Here is an 18,491-nt window from a genome sequence, read left to right as displayed (position 1 = left end):
CACACACCTGATGCCTCGCACGTGCCCCTCCTACCTGGGAACTTCCGAACCAAAGGGGCAGACAGCCCTCTGCCTGGGCTGGGTACCAAATGCCCTGTTCAATGCCCAGACCACATGCAAGGCTCACTGGTCCCTTCTCGATGGCCTCAAGCAGATGGGAAGAAGGAAGCCCCTTGGGTCCTCACTGTAGGGCCCTCCCCCAGGTGCAGAAGGGCCTGTCTTCTGGAATGGCTGCCCAGCCACACCCTGGGTAGGGAAGGGATTTATTCCTCCAGATTCTTCTCTGGCTCCAGCCAACATCCCAGAAATAATAAGGGTTGGAAACTCCTCAATTGTGTTCTCCAGGAGGCTATTCCCAGCAGAGCAAGGAAGGAAGGAGTTTCAGCAGGGAGCCATGCGAACGAGCATAACCTTGCAGGATTCGGGATTTGAGCTGCTCTGGGGGAGGAGTGGGAAACAGAGGAGCAGGAAAAAAAAGGGGGTGGGATTTGAGAAACTGGAAAGAAGCTGAAGACAAAACCCTAGAGCAGATGGTCCATGCAGACAGTCAGTCAACAGTAACTGATTGAGTTGCCCACGGGTGAGGCTGTGAAAGTCACCTTGGGACAGGAAGCCAGTGGGCCATGGTCCATGGGAGTGCACAGACCACCTGCAGAGGGAAGGCAGAGGCACAGGCCTGTTAAGAAGCACAGGGCAGCATGGGGCTGACGGAGCCTCGGTGCTTTCCAGGCAGCCATGTCATCTCCACGTGTAGGGGTGAAGGCTGTGCACCAGCGGGCTCCCCAGGGGGCCAGCATGGCCCAGAGCCTGCGCATGGTCCCTCCCTCCCACAAGCAGGGGCGGGTCAGCCGGGGTGAGTTGGGGCAAAGAACACCAGCCATCTGCAGGAGGCTGGGAGAGCCCCTTGCCCTTGGAGCGGCGGTGACTCAGGTTCCAGACCTACAGGGCCTCAGGATCATGATAAAGTCACCGATAGACCAGCACCTCACAAGTCACAATCCCTTTTAGTCCCTGAAATGATTCAGCCCCTCATCCCCAGACCCCAGTGCTCCCACCGCTGCATGACCTCAGTCTGTGCATGCACGCGAGTCGGTCCTCCCAAGGCTCCGATTTGTCTATGAAGTGCAAACAACAGGATTTCTTTACATGTTTGTCACAGAGATGAAATGAGTTCAAACATCTGGAAGTGCTTAGCACACTGCACATACACAGCAGGCACTTAATAAACAGCTAGTGCACGTACACAGCTGGCACCTCAATAAACAGCTAATGCACGTACACAGCACGCACTCAATAAATAGCAGCTAGTGCACATACACAGCAGGCACTCAATAAACATCTAGCACTCAATAAATAATAGCCAGTGCACATACACAGCAAGCACTCAATAAACAGCTAGTGAATGTACACAGCATGCACTCAATAAAGTTAGTACATGTACACAGCAGGCACTCAATAAACAGTAACTAGTGCACACACACCCAGCACTCAATCAACAGCTAGTGCACGTACACAGCAGGCACCCAATAAACAGTAGCCAGTGAACCTTCACTGTGGCCACCATCGCCATCAGTAGGCAGCTCTCCAGTGAGGCTGAGGAATGGCGGGTTGGTAGGGCTGGCTCAACATGGGATCCCTCTGCCTTCACCTTGATTTCTGACAGGCCCTTCAGCCAGAGCCATGTTACAACTCTGTGTGTCCTAAGTACTTCTGTCGTCAGGGCCCTGGGCCCCTCTTCCTCCATTTAAAAAAAAAAAAAAAAGATGGGAAATGTTACTTTATGATAGCATTGATATAAAATATATATATATATATATATATATATATATATATATATATATATCACAGAAGAAAGCAACTTCTTCAACCCAAGAGTTCATTTTTCTCCCTCCTGATTTCAAAAGAAATTAAGCCATTTTTGTGGATGCATGAGGAATTGTGGGCCCCTCAGACACCAAGACCACTGTGCCTCGGGATAAGTCAGCAATGCTCTCAGCTCCTGAGTCCCAGGCTGACCAGGGACTGAAAGTTTTCTTATGACCCAGGACCTTCAGTGCTAGAGTCAGGACAGTCTTGGGCAAACCAGCGATTTGGTACCCTAGTCCTGGGAACCCCCTCGCAGGCCTAGATGGAGGCCCTCGCTGTCCTTCACAGCTCATGACTGTGGGCCCCAGGGACACTGTTTGCTCGTCCACTCTCTAGAAAGCTGTATATGCATTCTGCTTGGGGGGTTTCCTGACGCTCCCCCCCGGACCCCCATTCCCCACAGCCTGGCAGTGGGCTAGACACATGGCCCTGGTGGCCTCTGCTGACCCGCTCGATCACGGAATGCAGACTCCCTGCGGACAGGGCCTGCCCTGATCACGGCAGCAGTGCCCAAAACAGTGCCTGGCAGACATGAGGAGCTCATCAACCATTTGCCTAATGAACTGAATAAAACATAAAGGAGTAATAAGACATACACACATGCACATGTATATACACACATATATACACATGAACATAAATACATACATATATACGCACATATACACACATACAGACACATGCACATAAAAGCCCAAAATAAATATAGGAAGAGTAAAAGGTTCTAGAATCGTATAAGGCTCCTCCTATAGGGTTCCTGGTCCACGGCACCTATCGACTTCTGAGACAACAGCTAGAAACCAGAGGAAACTCCTGTCCTGTTTCTGAGAGCAGGTGATGCAAACCCCTTCCTTTTCTGCTCTCCCTCCCCTGAGACTTGTGGAAGCTTCCTCCCAGCTCAGAGGTCTCAACTGTGAATCCAGGTGACACCAACCTATTCTACTGTAACGGCCACAGAACTTTTCCCTTGGGGCATTTTCTGATGCCCTGAGAGTTTCTAGGGCACATGAAGGTCTTTCTCCAGGTCAGTTCTCCTCACGGGATTTCCATCCTAGTTCCTCTCCCCTCACCCAGCCTCACATAGGTCAGCCCCCTTTCCATCTCCCTGACCCCTTAGTTTGACTCCAAAACCAGGGATTGTACCTTTCCCATCTCTGTGTCCCCAGGGCACCCAGAACCAGAGAGCACTGTGGGGTGAGTCAGGAATGATGGTGGGCAGCACGACAGAGTGGGTCCAAAACCCCGTGCCAGGCTCCAGTCTCTCCGAAGCCTGAATGCTGCTCTTTCAGAACCAATTTAAAGAGGATTCCACTGTAAACCACATGTCTGACAAAGGATCACTAGCCAGAATATATAAAGAATCCCAGCAATCCAACAAAAACAACAAAGAGACCCCATTTTAGAAATGGACAAAAGACTGGAATAGACATTTCTCCAAAGATAAAAAGATGGCCAATAAGCACACGGAAAGAGGCTCAACATCACTCATCATTAGGGATATGCAAATCAAAACCACAATGAGAGGCCACCTCGTACTTATTGGGATGGCCATCATCAAAAACAAAGAAAACAGCAGGTATGGGCAAGATCACGGAGACAACTGGAGCCCTTGGGCAGTTGCTGGTGAAATGGCAAAGCCACCTCGTAAACGGACCACCAAGTCCTCGAAAGATTAAACGGGAAGAATCACCAGATTATCCAGCAAGGCTACTTCTGGGTTGATACCTACAAGAAGTAAGAACAAAAACTCCGACGGGTATTTGCACATTCCTGCTGACAGCAGCATTCTTCACAATAACCAAAAAATGGAAGCAAGCCCCGATGGATGGATAGGTGAACCAAGTTGGTGTAGACAGGCAATGGAATATTATGCACCCCTAAAAAGAAGGAAACCGTGGCACCTGCTACAGGGAGGAACCCTGAAGACATCACACTGAGGGAAATAAGCCAGGCACCAAAGGACAGACTGTATGATTCTAATTAGAGGAGGTCCCTCGAGTCGTCAAATTCCCAGGGGCAGAAAGTAGACTGGGGCTGGCTGTGGGGAGAGGGGGTGGGGAGGTGCTGGTAATGGGGACAGAGCTTTGGCGGAGAAGATGGAAATATTCTGGAGATGGTGGTGGGATTAGCACACAGCACAGGCAATGTACTTAGCATCACAGATCTCTATACTTAAAAAGGGTTAAAACAGTAAATGTTCTGTAAGGTATATTTTATCAGAATTAAAGAAAAAGAGGATTCCAAGGGCGGGGCAACAGGAGGCCTCGTAGCCAGCTGGCTTCATCTGGTTCCAGTACAGCTGGGGTGTCCCATAATTTCTGCCTTCCAGGCAAGTGAGCAGTCCAGCCTACTTGAGAGCAAGGTGGGCCCTCATCCTCTGGGGGTCGGCTCTTTTCCTGGGCCCCGGCCACTGTCCTGCACGCACGAAGAAGTCACTGGATCCTCCGGCTGACTTGAACAGTCCAGCCCAACTCAGAGGAGCTCTACAGCAAGGGGAGGGTCTCAGAGCTTCCCAGGGGCCTCTCCAGAGAGGGGCTCAGGCACACGGAAGCCTGGGCTCAGAGATCTAGAAGGGGCCCAGAGATGAAGTGGCTGAGGCAGCCGCATTCTGGAGCAACCAGAGTTGTTAGATGACTCAATGCCCGGGGACTCCCCAGCCTGCCTCAGGCACTCTCCCTCCAACCTGGCATGGCCGGTCAAGGTCAAGGAGCTACGTTTGGCTTTCCAGCTTCTTCCCCCCACCCCCAACCCCGTCGGGAAACAGATGCATCCACAAAAGGAATATTTGGGGAAACACTTCTTTCTTTCGGTGTCTTCTTTCTTCTGCAGGCCGCAGAGCCATGGCACTCTCTCAAAGTCACCCAGCTGGGAGCTGGGAAGAGGCTGGCCTTCAGGGCACCCATCCCCACCCCCAAACCGCGCCCTCTCTCTCACACACCGGACCTCCCTGCACAAGAACACTCTGAAGAAGGCTTCCTCAGCTTCGTGAACAATCCATGTGCTCTGAGAGCACAGAGTCAAAGCATCAGTGTCCCAAGGCCGTGAGAGGGGGCGGCTTTAGAAACCCAGCTTGTGTGCTCTAACTCCAGGACCTCTCTTGGGCTGTCGGGGACGTGGGCACCCGGGCTGCAGGACCCCCCTTCCACGGGCCAGCTTCAGCTGGGCTGGAGCTCCCTGCAGAGCTCCCCAGAGGACTCATCTGACTCAGCAGTGGAGAGCGACCCAGGGAGCTGGTACCCAGGGCCCAGAACAGCCGTGCTGCCCACCCTCACAGGGACTTGTGCCAGCAGCCAGGACACCGGCCTGCATTGCCCTATAGAAAGGAGGGCAGTCACCCTGGCTCCCTCTCCCTGGAAACCCCACCTGTGCCCTGGGCTTTGCAAGCCCAGGGTAGGGGGAGGGATGCTGGGGCTTCTGCAGCAGCCCACATAGGTCCTCTTGTCACAGTGCTGCCTGCCCTGTGAACCCCACCCCACGCTGCTGCCTGGGGACCAACAGGGAACATTGAAACATGTCTCAGTGGGTTGTTAGGTAACTCTGAGTCTTCTCCAGTGTGTGTCCTCTGGCTGTGTCACAAAGACTCAGGGGCAGGGACATTTGGTTTCCTCCGGCTCCCAAACAGCCTGGCAAAGGGCGCCATCCTCAGAGCCTCCAGGATGGACACTGCCGATGCGGGGTTGCGTTGGTGGGCAACTCCGAGCCTCATGGCCAGAGTTTCAGCTAGGAAAATTCTGGAAAGAGCTTTCAGAAAAGCAGTACGGCTTAGGGGCTAAGAGTTTTGGCATCAGAGTTGGGCCCAAATCCTGAATCCTCAGTTTCCCCATTATTCGATGGAAAGCACTTAGGACAGGGCATGCCACACGTCAAGGCCCGATAATTCACTGCCACTATTATACATTCTGACCATCTCCCAGCAGACCCTAGCTTTATGCTTCAACACGCCCTAATCATGAACCCCACTTCGCCACATCAAAATTCATCACCCATCTGCATTTCTCGAAATGGCCTTTATTATCCCAGAAGACTGAGAGTGAGTCCTGGAGCAGTGAGCATTCTTCCCGAGGTACACATATGGCAAAGGCTTGTGGTCTGGGTTCCCAGGCCCCATAATGGGCTCACTTAAGGGCCTGGGTCCCTTGAGCAGCCCCCTTCCCACTCCACCTGGGCCCACAGAGGATGCTCAGACTACTGGGACTGTCCAACCGGGGCCCTGCTCAGAATTTAACTGGGAAATGAAGACAAACAAGAAGTGCGTTTGTTCCTCCCCCCTGAACCTGCCCCTCTCCATGGCGGAAAGGCAGCCGGAGAAACCTGTCATAGGAGGCTCTCCCGCCTCCTCACACGAGCCCCTAGGCATGAGCTCTTGTCCCTGCTGCCGCCAGGCCCCTCTTGAGGAAGGACCAGGCCAAATCCTGCCAGCAGGTGCCAGGGCTCCGTTGCTTAGTGACCCAGTCCTGCCTGCCCTCATCCTCCAGGGCAAACAGCTGAGCAATCACAGATGGGACGAGAGAGCTGCTCTATGTTTGGAAAGTTGTCCTTGCATTTTCTGCTCACTCAGTGAGATTTTTCTTTTCAGAGTTACTGGAAAAATCCATTGATTCCACGTCCGGAATCTTAGCCAGCTTCCCTTTAGAACAGTCCGGAGATCAGCTTTCACACACCGTGTGCTCTGAGGAGCTTGTGCCTGTGCCCCCCCGGCGAGTCCCTGTGGCTTCTCAGGATGCTCTGTTTGCAGGGAAGCTCCAAGCCCGCTCTTCCTTTATCAAACCTGCTTCATGTCCCTCCTCCGTGCCAAGGACACAATGATGACCAAGATGTGGCCCCTCGTCCGGAACATTTCAGCCCATCAGCACTGGCGTTTGGGGCGCACAGAGAAGTGAGCGCATGTGGACATGATCTCCAGACACCCCAGATCCACCAGCTGCCACTCTGGCCTCAGGAACCCACACTTTCCCCGCCGTGTGTGAATGTGGTGATCGGCCACACCTACCGCCTCTCCACATGTTTCTGTCAACAGAAGACCTGCCTCTCGAGCCCCGAGGCAAGGCCAGTGCCCTGCACACCTGCGTGCCCGCCATCCCCACCACAGCCCTGGGGGACCACTCAATGCCACTCTCCACACCAGCGACAGCCAGGCGATGAGAAGGACGAGGAGGGGCTCCCCAGCTGGAAGCTGATGCAATGGTGAGGCTGGGGGCCCAGATTTCCCCAGACCAGAGCAGGAAAAGGGACCTGGATTTCAGCACCAGGGAGCAGGCTGAATGAGAACCCCCGCTGCCTAGAGCCAGTCACCAGCGCTTGAGGCAGGAGGCTGGAGCTCCTCTGGAGATTTTCAAACTTGACTCTCACCCAAGGTGCCATGTGTGCAGTGGAAAGAACATGTGTTTTGGAGTTGGACAAACGTGGGGCGGAGGCCTCGCCCTTGACTAACCCTCTTTCACATACGACCTCATTGAATGTGCCCATCTTTCGGCTTGATAGCAAGGGCGATTCTGCCTGTGTGGTCTGTTAGAGGCTCTCAGTAGCCTCCTGACTTTCGAGGCACCCCCCGGAGCAGGGATCCAAGCAGGTGGAGATCCAACACACCACAGCCCCCCAGACAAGGAAGGACTGGAAACCGGGTTGGAGGAGGATGGAGAGAATGAATGCCGCCACGTCCTGATGAAAGCCATGTGGCTGCCAGGCAGAGACCGCATCTTCCACCGGGATGTCCCTCCGCCCAGCCGCCCGCATCCAAATCCTCCACGAATGGGGAGGGAAGCAACGAAGGTCTGTGGCCCAACATAGCTGGGGCCTCAGGTCTGTAAGCACTGAGATGTACTATTATCTGTCTGTCACCCCACCCCCCCACCCCCGGTCCTCAGGGCTACAAGAAAGCTAAAAACACAATGGCTTGCTTGAGGCCAATGGCTTGCTTGTACTGCAGGGTTGGGGATGCTGTATAAGGAACAGGGACCAAGGGTGGGCTTCGCTCTGGAAGCAGAGGGAAGGCTCTAGGGGCTTTGTGATACTGGAATGATAGGCCCCTGGCACTCATGAGCAGGATGTGCAAGAGGGGGAGAAACAGGACGGAAGCCAGTTGGGTGACTTTCTGACGTGTACAGGTGAGAGGTGATGAACACCCAACAGAGGGCAGGGCGGGGGCTGGGGGGAGCACAAAGGAGAGCCTGACCTCCGCAGCACAGGAGACTGAACCCACAGTGACGGGCTGGGTGAAGGGAAGAGAGGAGACCCATGAGTCTTCAAGGACGGGGGACTAGGAGGGCCAGAAACACAGCAAGAAATCACTTGCAGGTAGAAACTCTGACTGAGTTGGTTCTGGACGTACTAAATTTTAGCCATCTGAGGGGCATGCAAGACCTCCAATAGGCTACAGAGAATTTCATTCTAGAGCCAGGAAGTGAGGTAGGATGGGGGCCATAAGCTAAGCAGGGTGGGGGTGGGAGAAGAGAAGGGGGGGGTGGTCAGGACGGCACCGTGCATAGAAGCCACAGCCCCCGTGAGTCAAAGTTTTCTGCCACTACAGCTCCCTTCTTCCTCCTGGCCCTAGAAATGTAGTGCTCCTGATTCCTGGCAAATTTAGCTCATCCTCTCGTCCCCAGGGAATATGCTAGGCCAGGCCAGTGTCCCCATGTTCTTTTATGGGTAGATTGAGCCATCGAGAAGAGGAAACTGAGGCTCTGGAGGGGGACGGATCTGGGTCCTCCATACAGAAGGATCCCAAAGCCAGATGCACAGATGTGGGTTACCTGGAGAGTTGGGTGGAAGAGAGAAGGGAACCCAGGCTCCTGGGCACCCAGGCTGAGCCAGTGGGGTCACCCTTTCCAGCTCATGGGCTGGGAGCTGGATCCAGAGTCCAACCTGGTATTGTGAACTAAGAGCTGGAATCCAGGCTTTGCTTCTAGTGTGGGATCTTTCTTCCTTTCTCCTTAAACTACTTGGGGGGATAGATGTTGCATGTGCCCCAAACTGTAACTGGAATTGCTTTATAGGGAAAATCCAGCTACGTCAGGATAAATGGTCTAGCCTGGTGGAACAGGGAGGGGAGGTTTGAAGGGGAGGTTTCTGGAACACAGCGGTGTTTGAGTTAAGTCCCAAATAGTCCTAGAGAAGGGGACGTGTGCCAGCCAGGCAGGTCCTCCTCCTGACCCCTCCCTGCGGAAATCCTTACAGCTTAGAACCCAGTAGACTGTATCCATTAGCTCCATGAAAAGGTGGTGAGAAGGATCTGCTCCCACAGAGGACGGATCCTCAGGGAAGAAAATCGAGACAGGCTCCTCTCACAAGTGTTCTTGCTGAAAGGACAATGGTGACCCCGGTCTGGAGAGATGACGTGGCTGGACCACGGCCCCTCAGGTAACAGCTGCAGCTGCCGTGACCGGCCAGGTCTCAGCTCGCAGATCTGGGGCTTCCACACCACGGGCTGCTCACCGTGGCAAAGGGCCGCCACTCCGACAGCCTCACTCAGCGGGTCATGGTGAGGGTAACAGGGACCCAGGGGCCCTGAGGCCTCGGTTCTGTCTCTACTGAGCTGTGTGAGCAAGGACAAATCTCTGTAGCTTCTGGCTTCAACTTCCAGCCTAGGAACCCGTCTGGAATCCGTGACAAATGCCATCTCGTATTTTAATGGAAATTATTAAGTATTTCTAAACAGGGGTTTCCCTGACTTTAGCCCAAATTAAATATTTGAGGGTCGGACCTCCAAAGGTGCAGGACCCAGCAAGTCTGAGACAGGGTCCCCAAGTCTCCATTTTCAAACAGTGATCCCGAGGGTGCGTCTGAAGGAGGAGGCTGGACCACCTGCCGCATCGCTGGAGGCTTCAGATGCTACGGAGGCACCGAGAAGGGCCGAGTGAGGCGAGCATCTGTGCTCAAGGAGCTGCCAGTGTGGCTGGGGAAGACGGGACCTCATCCCGGGAGCGCCAGATGCTCGGTGACCCATGGAGGAGAGTTTCGGCCCATTTCCAAGAAAGTATGAGCAGAGCTTCCAAAAGTGGGTGTCGGGCAAAGAGGCGGGCAGGAAGGCTTCGTGACGGCGCCAGAGAAACGCCCTCACCGCAACCTGCTTCCTCGGCCACCTGGGCTCACAGCTGCACTGCATCTCCCAACCTCCCTTGTGGTGAGGTGTGACCACGTGACCCAGTTCTGGCCAATGGCGTGCGGCTATAGAAGACTCCATTTCAGGGCTGGCCCACGAAACCTCCCATGTGTTAACCGGAGCCCCCCACCTGCCAATGTAACTTGACTTAAAGGGGGGCTAATAACTTGCTCTTATGTGCCAGGACGGAAAAAAGGGGGCTGTTGGCCATAACCTCTCATCCATCCTGATGATACAAGATGCGAGAGAGAAGACAGAGCCACTACAGCCAACCTGCACTCACAAGTCTGCTTTTGAACCCAGTGTTGGTGCCGTGTCGCACCCGAAGGGGATGCGCGTTGTGTCTTCCCGGGTTTCCCGTCTGCACTAGAGAAAAGCCAACCCCAGGGAGGGCCAGAGCCAGCGATGGGTGGTAAACACCACGGGAGGGGGAGACAGGCTGCCGCCTAAAAGGAAGGCCATCCTGGGTCTGGGCCGGCACGAAGCATCTTTGGCCGTTAATCTTGGTCTGTGCAGGTTCCTGAGATAATGCCTAAAAATGTGAGCTATCCCAATACTTCCAAAGATTCTTGAGTTATTTCTACTGCTCAAATTTGGAACTCATGTCTTTTTAGTATGCCTTTCTCTCTGGCCTAGAAGGGCAGGGGCAGGAGCTGTGCCTGAGGCCCGGGTGTGCCTGCTTCCGGGGAGAGACGGGATTTCCCTGACTGGTCCCGGGGCCGTCATGGTGGGCTGACATCCCCGTCGTGCCACAGAGGCCCTGCCAGGGAGGGGCTGAAGGCCAGACACGTGCAGGAACAGAACCAGAGATGGCTTCTACTCTGACCCCTGAGACCCTCTTTCTCTTTGCATCTGTCTCGAGTTTTTCCAGAATCCATGGAGTCAGCACAGAGAAAACCTGGGAGCGGGAGTGCAGCGGGGGATGCGAGCGTGATCCACGTGCGCTGAAGGATGTTTAACCACAGAGAGAGTCAACCTTCTGTCCTCCGTATCCACAAAGAAAACAACCACGAGGAGGAATATCCAGCAAGTGGGATTTAGGGCTAGACACCCAAAAGTTCTTTTTAAATGACTAAAATTGTAAGATTTTGGAACTAATGACAGGGAACCCCCTGCTAGTTAAATGGAGAGTCAGTGTGTCCTTGACTAGCGTGCCTTATGGAACGGAGCCTGAAGTTGTCTGGGTCTTTCCATTCTGTAGAAGGCTCTGGGAGGACAAGGACCATGGCTGGTCCGGGGTCACCCACTGGGTGAAGAGGACCAAGAAGAGCATGTGACAAGAAGCCCAAGAAGGGGGTGAGTCCTGGCTCCGCCTGACGCCCATGTGGCCTGGTGCAGCCTTCCCACCTCTCTGGGCCTCAGTTTCTCCATCTCAGAGGAGGGCACTCGACCAAATGGATCCTTTTCAGCTCTGACATTCTGCAAGAAGCAGGCGTCCTGTGTTCTCAGGAAGCTCAGCCACCCTGAAGCTCTGGGTGGCTCCAGAGTCCGGGGCTCCTGGAGACACGAGGAGAGCTCAGAGGCCAAAACCCAAGCTGCCACCACCTGAGGGCATTGGGAAGACCGATGGGGCCACAGACAGGACCCCACAGACCCCAGACAGGAATAAAGAAGCAGATGGTGAGGATGGCCAGAGGGCGTGGCCTCACTGTCACCAGCCCTGCTAAATGCCACATGCTGCCTTTAGTCGGACTAACCCAGAAAAATCTCTGGGTCAGGAGGCAAGCGGTGTGGATTTTAACCCTGGCTCCATCCTAAACTTGCCGCGTGACCTGGGACAGACCCTTCCCCCCCCACCTGGGCTGCCCCAGCCTGCTGGGTTGCAGCCCCAACGACATCACCAGCCATGCAGGTCCGTTTTCCCCCAGGCCCCCAGGAGCCCCGTTTGGACACAGGAACCCACGGCAACGTGATGTAAGTGCCCTCACGTGAATCCAGCGCTGCCTCAGCCCCCTGAAGCCTCCTGCTGTCCCTGTCACCTTAGACAAGCCGCAGGACGGCACACATCTGTCACTTTCTGTAAGGGCCCAGGGCACAGTGCCCCTTCTCCGCTGCCAGCTCCTCATTCTCACCCCCCAACCTCCCACCGAAGGGGCTGGAGAGGGGAACTCCTTGGAGGCGGGACCAGTGACAGCTCCCAGGTGGCGGCACCAGGAAGAGCAGCTTGGGCCCCACCAGGCGCAGGCCTGAGGCAGATACAGGTCGTTCTGACAAGGCTATTTATAGCCACCGTCTTGACGACGTTGCTGGGATGAGGGCCCTAGTCTCTCTGCGACCAGGAAACACACAGACGCCTTTCCTTGGAGACAGGAAAGAGGAATTCCCTTAGGAGCTCGGACGTGACCTGTCTTCGGGGAGGAAGGAAGCAGCCTTCTTAGGGATCAGAAAGGGATCGTGATAGCACAGGAGGTTTCTCTGAAACCCCCCTCCAGTAGCGGCTGCAGGGGAGAAGACGGAACTGAAAATGTGATTAAAGGCAGAACGACCCTTCAAAGGACGAAAGACAGAAACATTTGGATGAAGCTTCCCCAGCTCCGGAGTCAGGCACACACCCCTTCACCCCCCAGGCCTCTCACTCCCCAGACTGGGCCGTGCTGAAAGCAAGCCTGGGCTGAGAAGCACTGCTGTCCGGCCCGGGATCTCCTCAGCCAGGGGCTCGGCAAAGGCCAAGCTCAGAGGGGCTATGCCCACCATCTTTTCCCGTCAGGAGCACTCAGCCTCATCACCCCGTGCAGGGTCCAACAAACAAGTTTCTTAGAAGGGATTCCTGCCCCGTTGAGGGCTTCTGTGCTGGGGCAAATGAGGTATGCAGAGACCTCACCTCAGGGCATGGATTCAAGATCTAGACAGAGTAAAGAAAGAGCTGACGTGGGCGCCAAAGCAAAGGAGTATTTTCAGGAGCGACGCTTTGGGAGGCGAGGAGGAGCACAGAAGGCGGTCTGGGCCAAGAAACAAGTCACCCACCATCCCCAACCCCACCCCGGGAATATTTTCTTACAAGATATTTCTATCTCTCCCAAGAAGTACCAGACACAGCTACCGCTTTCCTTTGCCAAGGAAAAGAAACCCCAGCTTTGCAGGGCCCTTTCGTGCGCCCCATCCTGCCAAAAGCCCACCTTCTGGGACCAAGGGCTCGCAGCCTGGCTGGCAGTAAGCACCGCAGCTAAACCCCCTTTTCAAAACAGGAACCATTTCCTCCCCAGGCAGCAGCAAAACTCTCTAGAGCCATGGTCTGACCTTAGCTGCATATCAGAAGGACGCGCGGAGCTTTTCAAAATCCTGATGCTCAGGCCATACCCTAAGCCAAAGTAAGTCAGACTCTCTACTTCTGGACAGGTACCCACATTTTCTAAAGCTCCCCGGCTAATTCTAGGGTGCAGCTAAGGCTGAGAACCACTGGTCTAAAGACCCCAGACAGCCAGAGTGCCTGTGGGGTGAGGGGTGAGGGGCTGTCCACACCATGAGGCAAGAACCCCAACAGAGAGCAGGGCACCACCCCTTGGCAGCCATGCCCTACCTACTCCTGTTCCCCAGCCCCCCAGTACCGGCCCTGCTCCCCAGCCTCATCACAGGGTGCCCCAGATAGCAGGCGCTGGTTTCAGGGGTCGTTTTAGTTGATTCCTTCAAACACCAATATCAAAACTTTCCTTTGGTTCTTGGGCATCCTCTCACAACCGAAAGGTCCAGTACATTGGTGTAATGTCAGAATCCAGGAAGTGCAGGGTCTACGGGCAATATGAATTAGTCAGGAAGGAGGCCCCAGAGTCAGGCCTGGGGAAGTTTCTGGTGAATCTGCCCATGTAGGACCGCTCAATTGATGAGTGTGCACAAACCTGTGAAACTTAGCAGCTCACTTCTGTCTGTGAGCAGTCCCTGTTAGGCAATCTCTCCCCTTGGCTTGGAAGCCTCTCATCTAAATAGCACAACAAACAAACAAATAGAGCTCTTCTGCCGCTCCCACCAAGGATGTGGCAGATCCGTGATCGGTAGCAGCCGGGAGGGTGTGGCCAGGGGACTCGGGCGCGCCGGGTGCCCAGAGTTGCTACAGGAAGCACATACGACCCCCTTCAGGTGACCCCAACAAAGTCAGTAAGTTAAAATGGTAGCAAGACAGAGACTTAGAGAAGGTTTAGTTTGCTTCTAAAAACTCCCTACACTTCTGCAAAGTCACTACAACTCTGTTTTAAGATGGTTTCTGGCCACTCACAATACGGAAGTGTCGACCTGTGAGTGTTTACCCTACTGGGTGCCATCCATTTTCCACCCAGAGCTTCAAAGCTCAGGTTTGGGGCGGGGGGGGGGGGGGTTGACACAGAGCAGTTGGCCTGTCACCTTCCCAGGCACAGGTGATCATGTCACCAGACTGAGCCAAGCACTGTCACCAAGTCATAGAGAGCCGTTTTGAAAAGGTCCAGGGCCAGGAAATACTGAAAAGGGCATTAAAAAGAGAAGAGTGTTTGCTGGTGGTCCTGGAAGAGCTCCAGATCCAACCTTTGGTCCACTTAGCCCACAAGTTCAAGAGGGTCCCAGGGCAACTGGCCACCCCTTCTGATAACACATGGCCTTGCCTGTTGGCCAGGATGCAGGTTTCCCTCCTGGACCACGGAAGTGATTCTCTCTGGCCCCTACCCCCTAAACCCGCAGTCAAAGGCTTTTGCATTGGATCGTGATGTTTACCTTGGAAGGATGTTTGCTCTGCACATTTCTGAAGAAGGTGGTCTTGGCAGTGAAGAAGCAATCCTCCAGTTCCTCCTCCAGGCTGCAGTACCCACTACTCATGCTGCTGTCCACCGTCATCTAGCCCGGGGCCCCGCGAGGCACAGGGCGCGTGTCACCGGCCGGGCTCCTGCGGCGGCCCAGGGAGGAGGGGATCCCCGCCCCAAGATCTACCAGCGCGAGCTCCCAGCCTCGCAGCGGGCTGGGGTGGGGGGGTGCTGTCACCCGTCTAGGCGCAGCCCATCCGCCGCCTGGGCTCTCAGGCTGGGCCCCGAGCGGCTCCGGTGGGGGGGTAACCTGCGCCCTTCTCTGCGCGCCGCCCGGGCTGCAAGCTCCCGGGTGGGACGTGGGCGCCCGCCTCGCGCGCGGCGCTCCCCGGCTCACTCGGCATCCGCGGTTTCGTCCCCTCCGCCCCGCGCGCAGAACGCCATCTCGACACCTCCCCCGCCAGCCCGCGCCTTTCCTGCCCCTCGCCCTGCGCGCAGAGGAGTCGGAAGCCACTTCCTCTCGCAAGGTTCCCCAAAGCCCGGCTGGGCTGTCGCGGCGCCCCTCCCCCCGCCCGCCCCTGGCCTGCGCCTCCCCACCTCCCTCGGTGGCCCTGGATCCCCGGGACAGGTGGGCCTGGGGCACCAGAGGTCCGGTTAGGGATGCCGGGAAGGAACAGACCGGGACGCGCGCGAGGGAGAAAATTCCCTATGGCCCTTCTTCATGCCTCTGGAAACAGCTCCTTCTCGTCACCCATGATGGCTCATGTTCAAGGAATAGAAAGGGCTCTAAGGTCCTCGCCGGCTCCCCTCCCTTCCTCCCACCGTCCTCCTCATCCACTCTCACATCCCCCATTCACCAGGAGCCCGGTCAATCAGAGTGGTTGGAGAAGTAACCGGAGAAGAAGAAAATCAATATCTGGTCTGCCTGGAGAAGCAGCAGTATTTTAACTTGGAAATGCGAGAAGAAACTGCAGGGGCCCCACAAACATATGCAAATCATATGCAAAGTTATGCCAACCTGGAGCGCGAGCCTCCCCTTCCTCCCACGCGCAGCACTTGGCCCTCCGGAAGACTCAGGATACCAAAGGAGCCTCCACACACCAAATAACCCAAGTTATCTATACATTTTTCCTGACAGTCTGGCCAGGAGGGGGTCTTTGCCAGTTCCTGTCATTTCTATCAAAGACGGCTCATTACATGTCCCCATCAGACTGGATGAAGGAACATCTTCCTCGACCAGGGTTTAGCCCTCCAAGCAATTAGGGTGATACTCCCATAACCTTTCGGCCCAGGTCTGCACAGCAATAGCAGTTAGAGGTACCCTTGCTTGCTTGCATAACTCCTGTGCCTGGGCAGTAAACTTCCCCAGCGCCTTGAGGTAGAGAATATTATTCCCATTTTATGGATGAGGAAACTGAGGCTCAGAGTCCTACAAGGAAGATATGTGTCCTGGGACTCAGACCCAGGCCTGTGCAACTCCAGGGCCCATGCTTTTAGCCTCTTGATCTACAGTCTCTCCACAGAAATGGGGCTGTTCTGGTGTGCACTCTGCCATCTTTCAGTAGAGTGGGGCCTGGAGTCCCATGACCAGCAAGGCAAGGCCAGGGACACCGTTCTCAGAGCCTGATGCCCTGGGGACACTGGTGTGTCCCAGAGAGAGGCTAAGAGGGGCGATCAGGACTCTCTCCGGGTTTGCGCGGCTCTTCCTTGCAGGTCTGGAACACTCCAATCCGGGGGAAGCACAAGCTGGCCAGAGGGCTAGACTCAGCCCCCAGATACCAAGCTGCCCGCTCCATTTTAAGCTATCATTATTTTTATGAGAAACTCCCTTCCTCCCCCACCTTAGCCAAATCTGTCAGTGCTCAGGAGGGTTTCAAACTGCAGCCCAGTTTGGCTCCATCCTCCAACACAGTCTTTCTCCCAGAAGCCTGTGAGTGCCTGGCAGGTAGAAGCACAAGACAGCTGAGAGCTGCCCACCGCCCTGGGCTCAGGAGATCGGTCCACACCAGCAGCAAGTGCAGGTGAGCAGCTGGGGGGTGGGCTACAGTGAGCTACTGGGTGTTTTGGGAGGAAGAGCTCACCGCTCATAGGGTTGAAGAACCTCTGGCTTGGTCTGGAACAATCTTTCCTTCAAATGAGTATTTTAGTGCTAGTTTCTTGGGGGTGAGGGAGAGATGTCCCCAGAGACAGCAGTTCAGGCAAAAGAATCGTGTCAGCCTCACCAGTACCTCCAAATCCAATGCTGACTGATGAACGCTGCAGGGAGGGAGCCCCTGCATGAGCCTCGGGCCCTCAGTAGCCTGTTTTGTCCAGCCAGCAAAGAAATGCACTTCTCTTTATCAAAGGAACCTCCTGGCTCTGTGGGAATCCAATATTTAAGGAAAAAATGGGCCCAGATTCTTTGTGGCCACACTGTGTCCTTGGAGTCACGCAGGGACCTCTGCAAAGCAATTGCAATGCCACGCATTCAAAAGGCACAATCCTAAGAGACAGCAGGTGACAACCTCTTTGAACCCCAAACCAAAGTGCCCCAGGAGTTGGCATGCCTCTCTTCTTGTGCGCAACACGCCAGCTGTGAGACCTGGTTAGGAGAAGTTCTAAGTGACACTGTGTTCTTTTAGGGTGCAGCTACATGCCATTCCAAATATTATGCATATTTGCTGCTGTCTGAATAGGGCTTCTGGAAGCCTTTTTACCATTCACTGCTTGGCCAGCTCTAGAACCTTGAGAGCAGGTTGTTATACCCATTTCACAGGTAGGAAAGTGAGGGAAATAACAGGTTCCATCACAGCTCCTGCTTCCCAAGTCTCTTCCCTCCAAGTTAGTGTCCTTCCCCCACCCCGCTCCACCTGCCTATGACTCCAGGCCTGCAAGGGAGCCATGAGTAAGAAGTCAGCAACACAGAGACTGTGTTGGTGAGGACCCTGGGATTCGAAGAAATCTGCAAAGATCAAACACAATAAAGTTGGCCAGCCTCCAGGAGGAAAAGTCTAGACTGAAGCTCCAGGGGCCTTAAGAGAGGAAGACTGGATTCCTTTCAGTGTCTAATGACCCCATCAGCACCTCTTCCCTATGAGTAATCAGCACTGAGAACCTGGGAGAGGGGGAGAAGGGGCAGGGGAACGCAGGAGCCACTGGCGGGGAACATGCAAAAAACAGGGACTGGCTGTTCTTGTCCCTGAGCCGGGGAAGAGGCGTCTGGACCTCCGGCTGCAGCCTAAGCCTCGGGAGCCTTAAATCCAAGGCATCGTGCTGGGGTTCCGGAAGCCCCACTGAGATGGTGAAGTGGGTGACTTTCCTGGCTCAAAGTTTCAGATGATGAAAGACACTATTTTAAGCTTCCTTCCTTTCTCAGATGTGATCCTGACATGTGCCCAGATCCCCTCATTTGATCCACCGCGTGGTTCCACGTGTTCCAGAAAAGCAGTATCACAAGACCGGGAGCCGGGAGCTGCTACTCTATCCCAGCTCCAACTCCGGCTTGATTCGGCATCTGGAGCCGCTCAGCCCCCGAGGATTCCCCCACTGTCCCGCTGCAGGGTGTGGGGGTGGAGGTCAGATGGGGGGGGCCTTGTGACCTACCAACACATTCAGAGGCTGAAAACCAGGGTGACGTGCCCCTCGATCCCTGAAACAGAGTTTGAAATTATTCTTAGCCGGTACGTGCAGGCCTCGTACGGCTAGCTTCGTGTGTATCCTTTCATTTAATTCCCTCCAACCAACTGACGAGGAAGCTACAGTTCTTATCTCTCTCTTCCAGAAAGGAGAAGGAGGTTTGGGCAGGTTAAGCAATCTGCATGTAGTCGTACATGCTGGTTCATGGT

The 18,491-nt window shown here is 54.9% G+C and overlaps 1 protein-coding gene across 2 annotated transcripts in view; it reads right to left on the bottom strand.

The window, feature by feature from the left end:
• Nucleotides 1-18,491, bottom strand: part of RASSF5 (Ras association domain family member 5) — a 65,377-nt gene that overhangs the window by 13,465 nt on the left and 33,421 nt on the right. Inside the window, exon 1 of one of the 2 annotated variants that reach the window (XM_004756464.3) lies at nt 14,642-15,587. The exons of the other annotated variant lie outside the window; for it this stretch is intronic. Coding sequence (XP_004756521.2) covers nt 14,642-14,761 — 120 coding nt within the window. The 5' untranslated portion in view covers nt 14,762-15,587. Of the gene's footprint in view, nt 1-14,641; nt 15,588-18,491 lie in introns of those variants that run through there. 2 annotated transcript variants of the gene reach the window in all.

This window comes from Mustela putorius, unplaced genomic scaffold, assembly GCF_011764305.1.
Source record: "Mustela putorius furo isolate JIRA1106 unplaced genomic scaffold, ASM1176430v1.1 tig00000508_pilon_pilon_pilon, whole genome shotgun sequence".
NCBI lineage: Eukaryota > Metazoa > Chordata > Mammalia > Carnivora > Mustelidae > Mustela > Mustela putorius.
The sequence above is the reverse complement of the archived record's forward strand: the minus strand, read 5'-3'. Positions and strand labels throughout refer to the sequence as shown.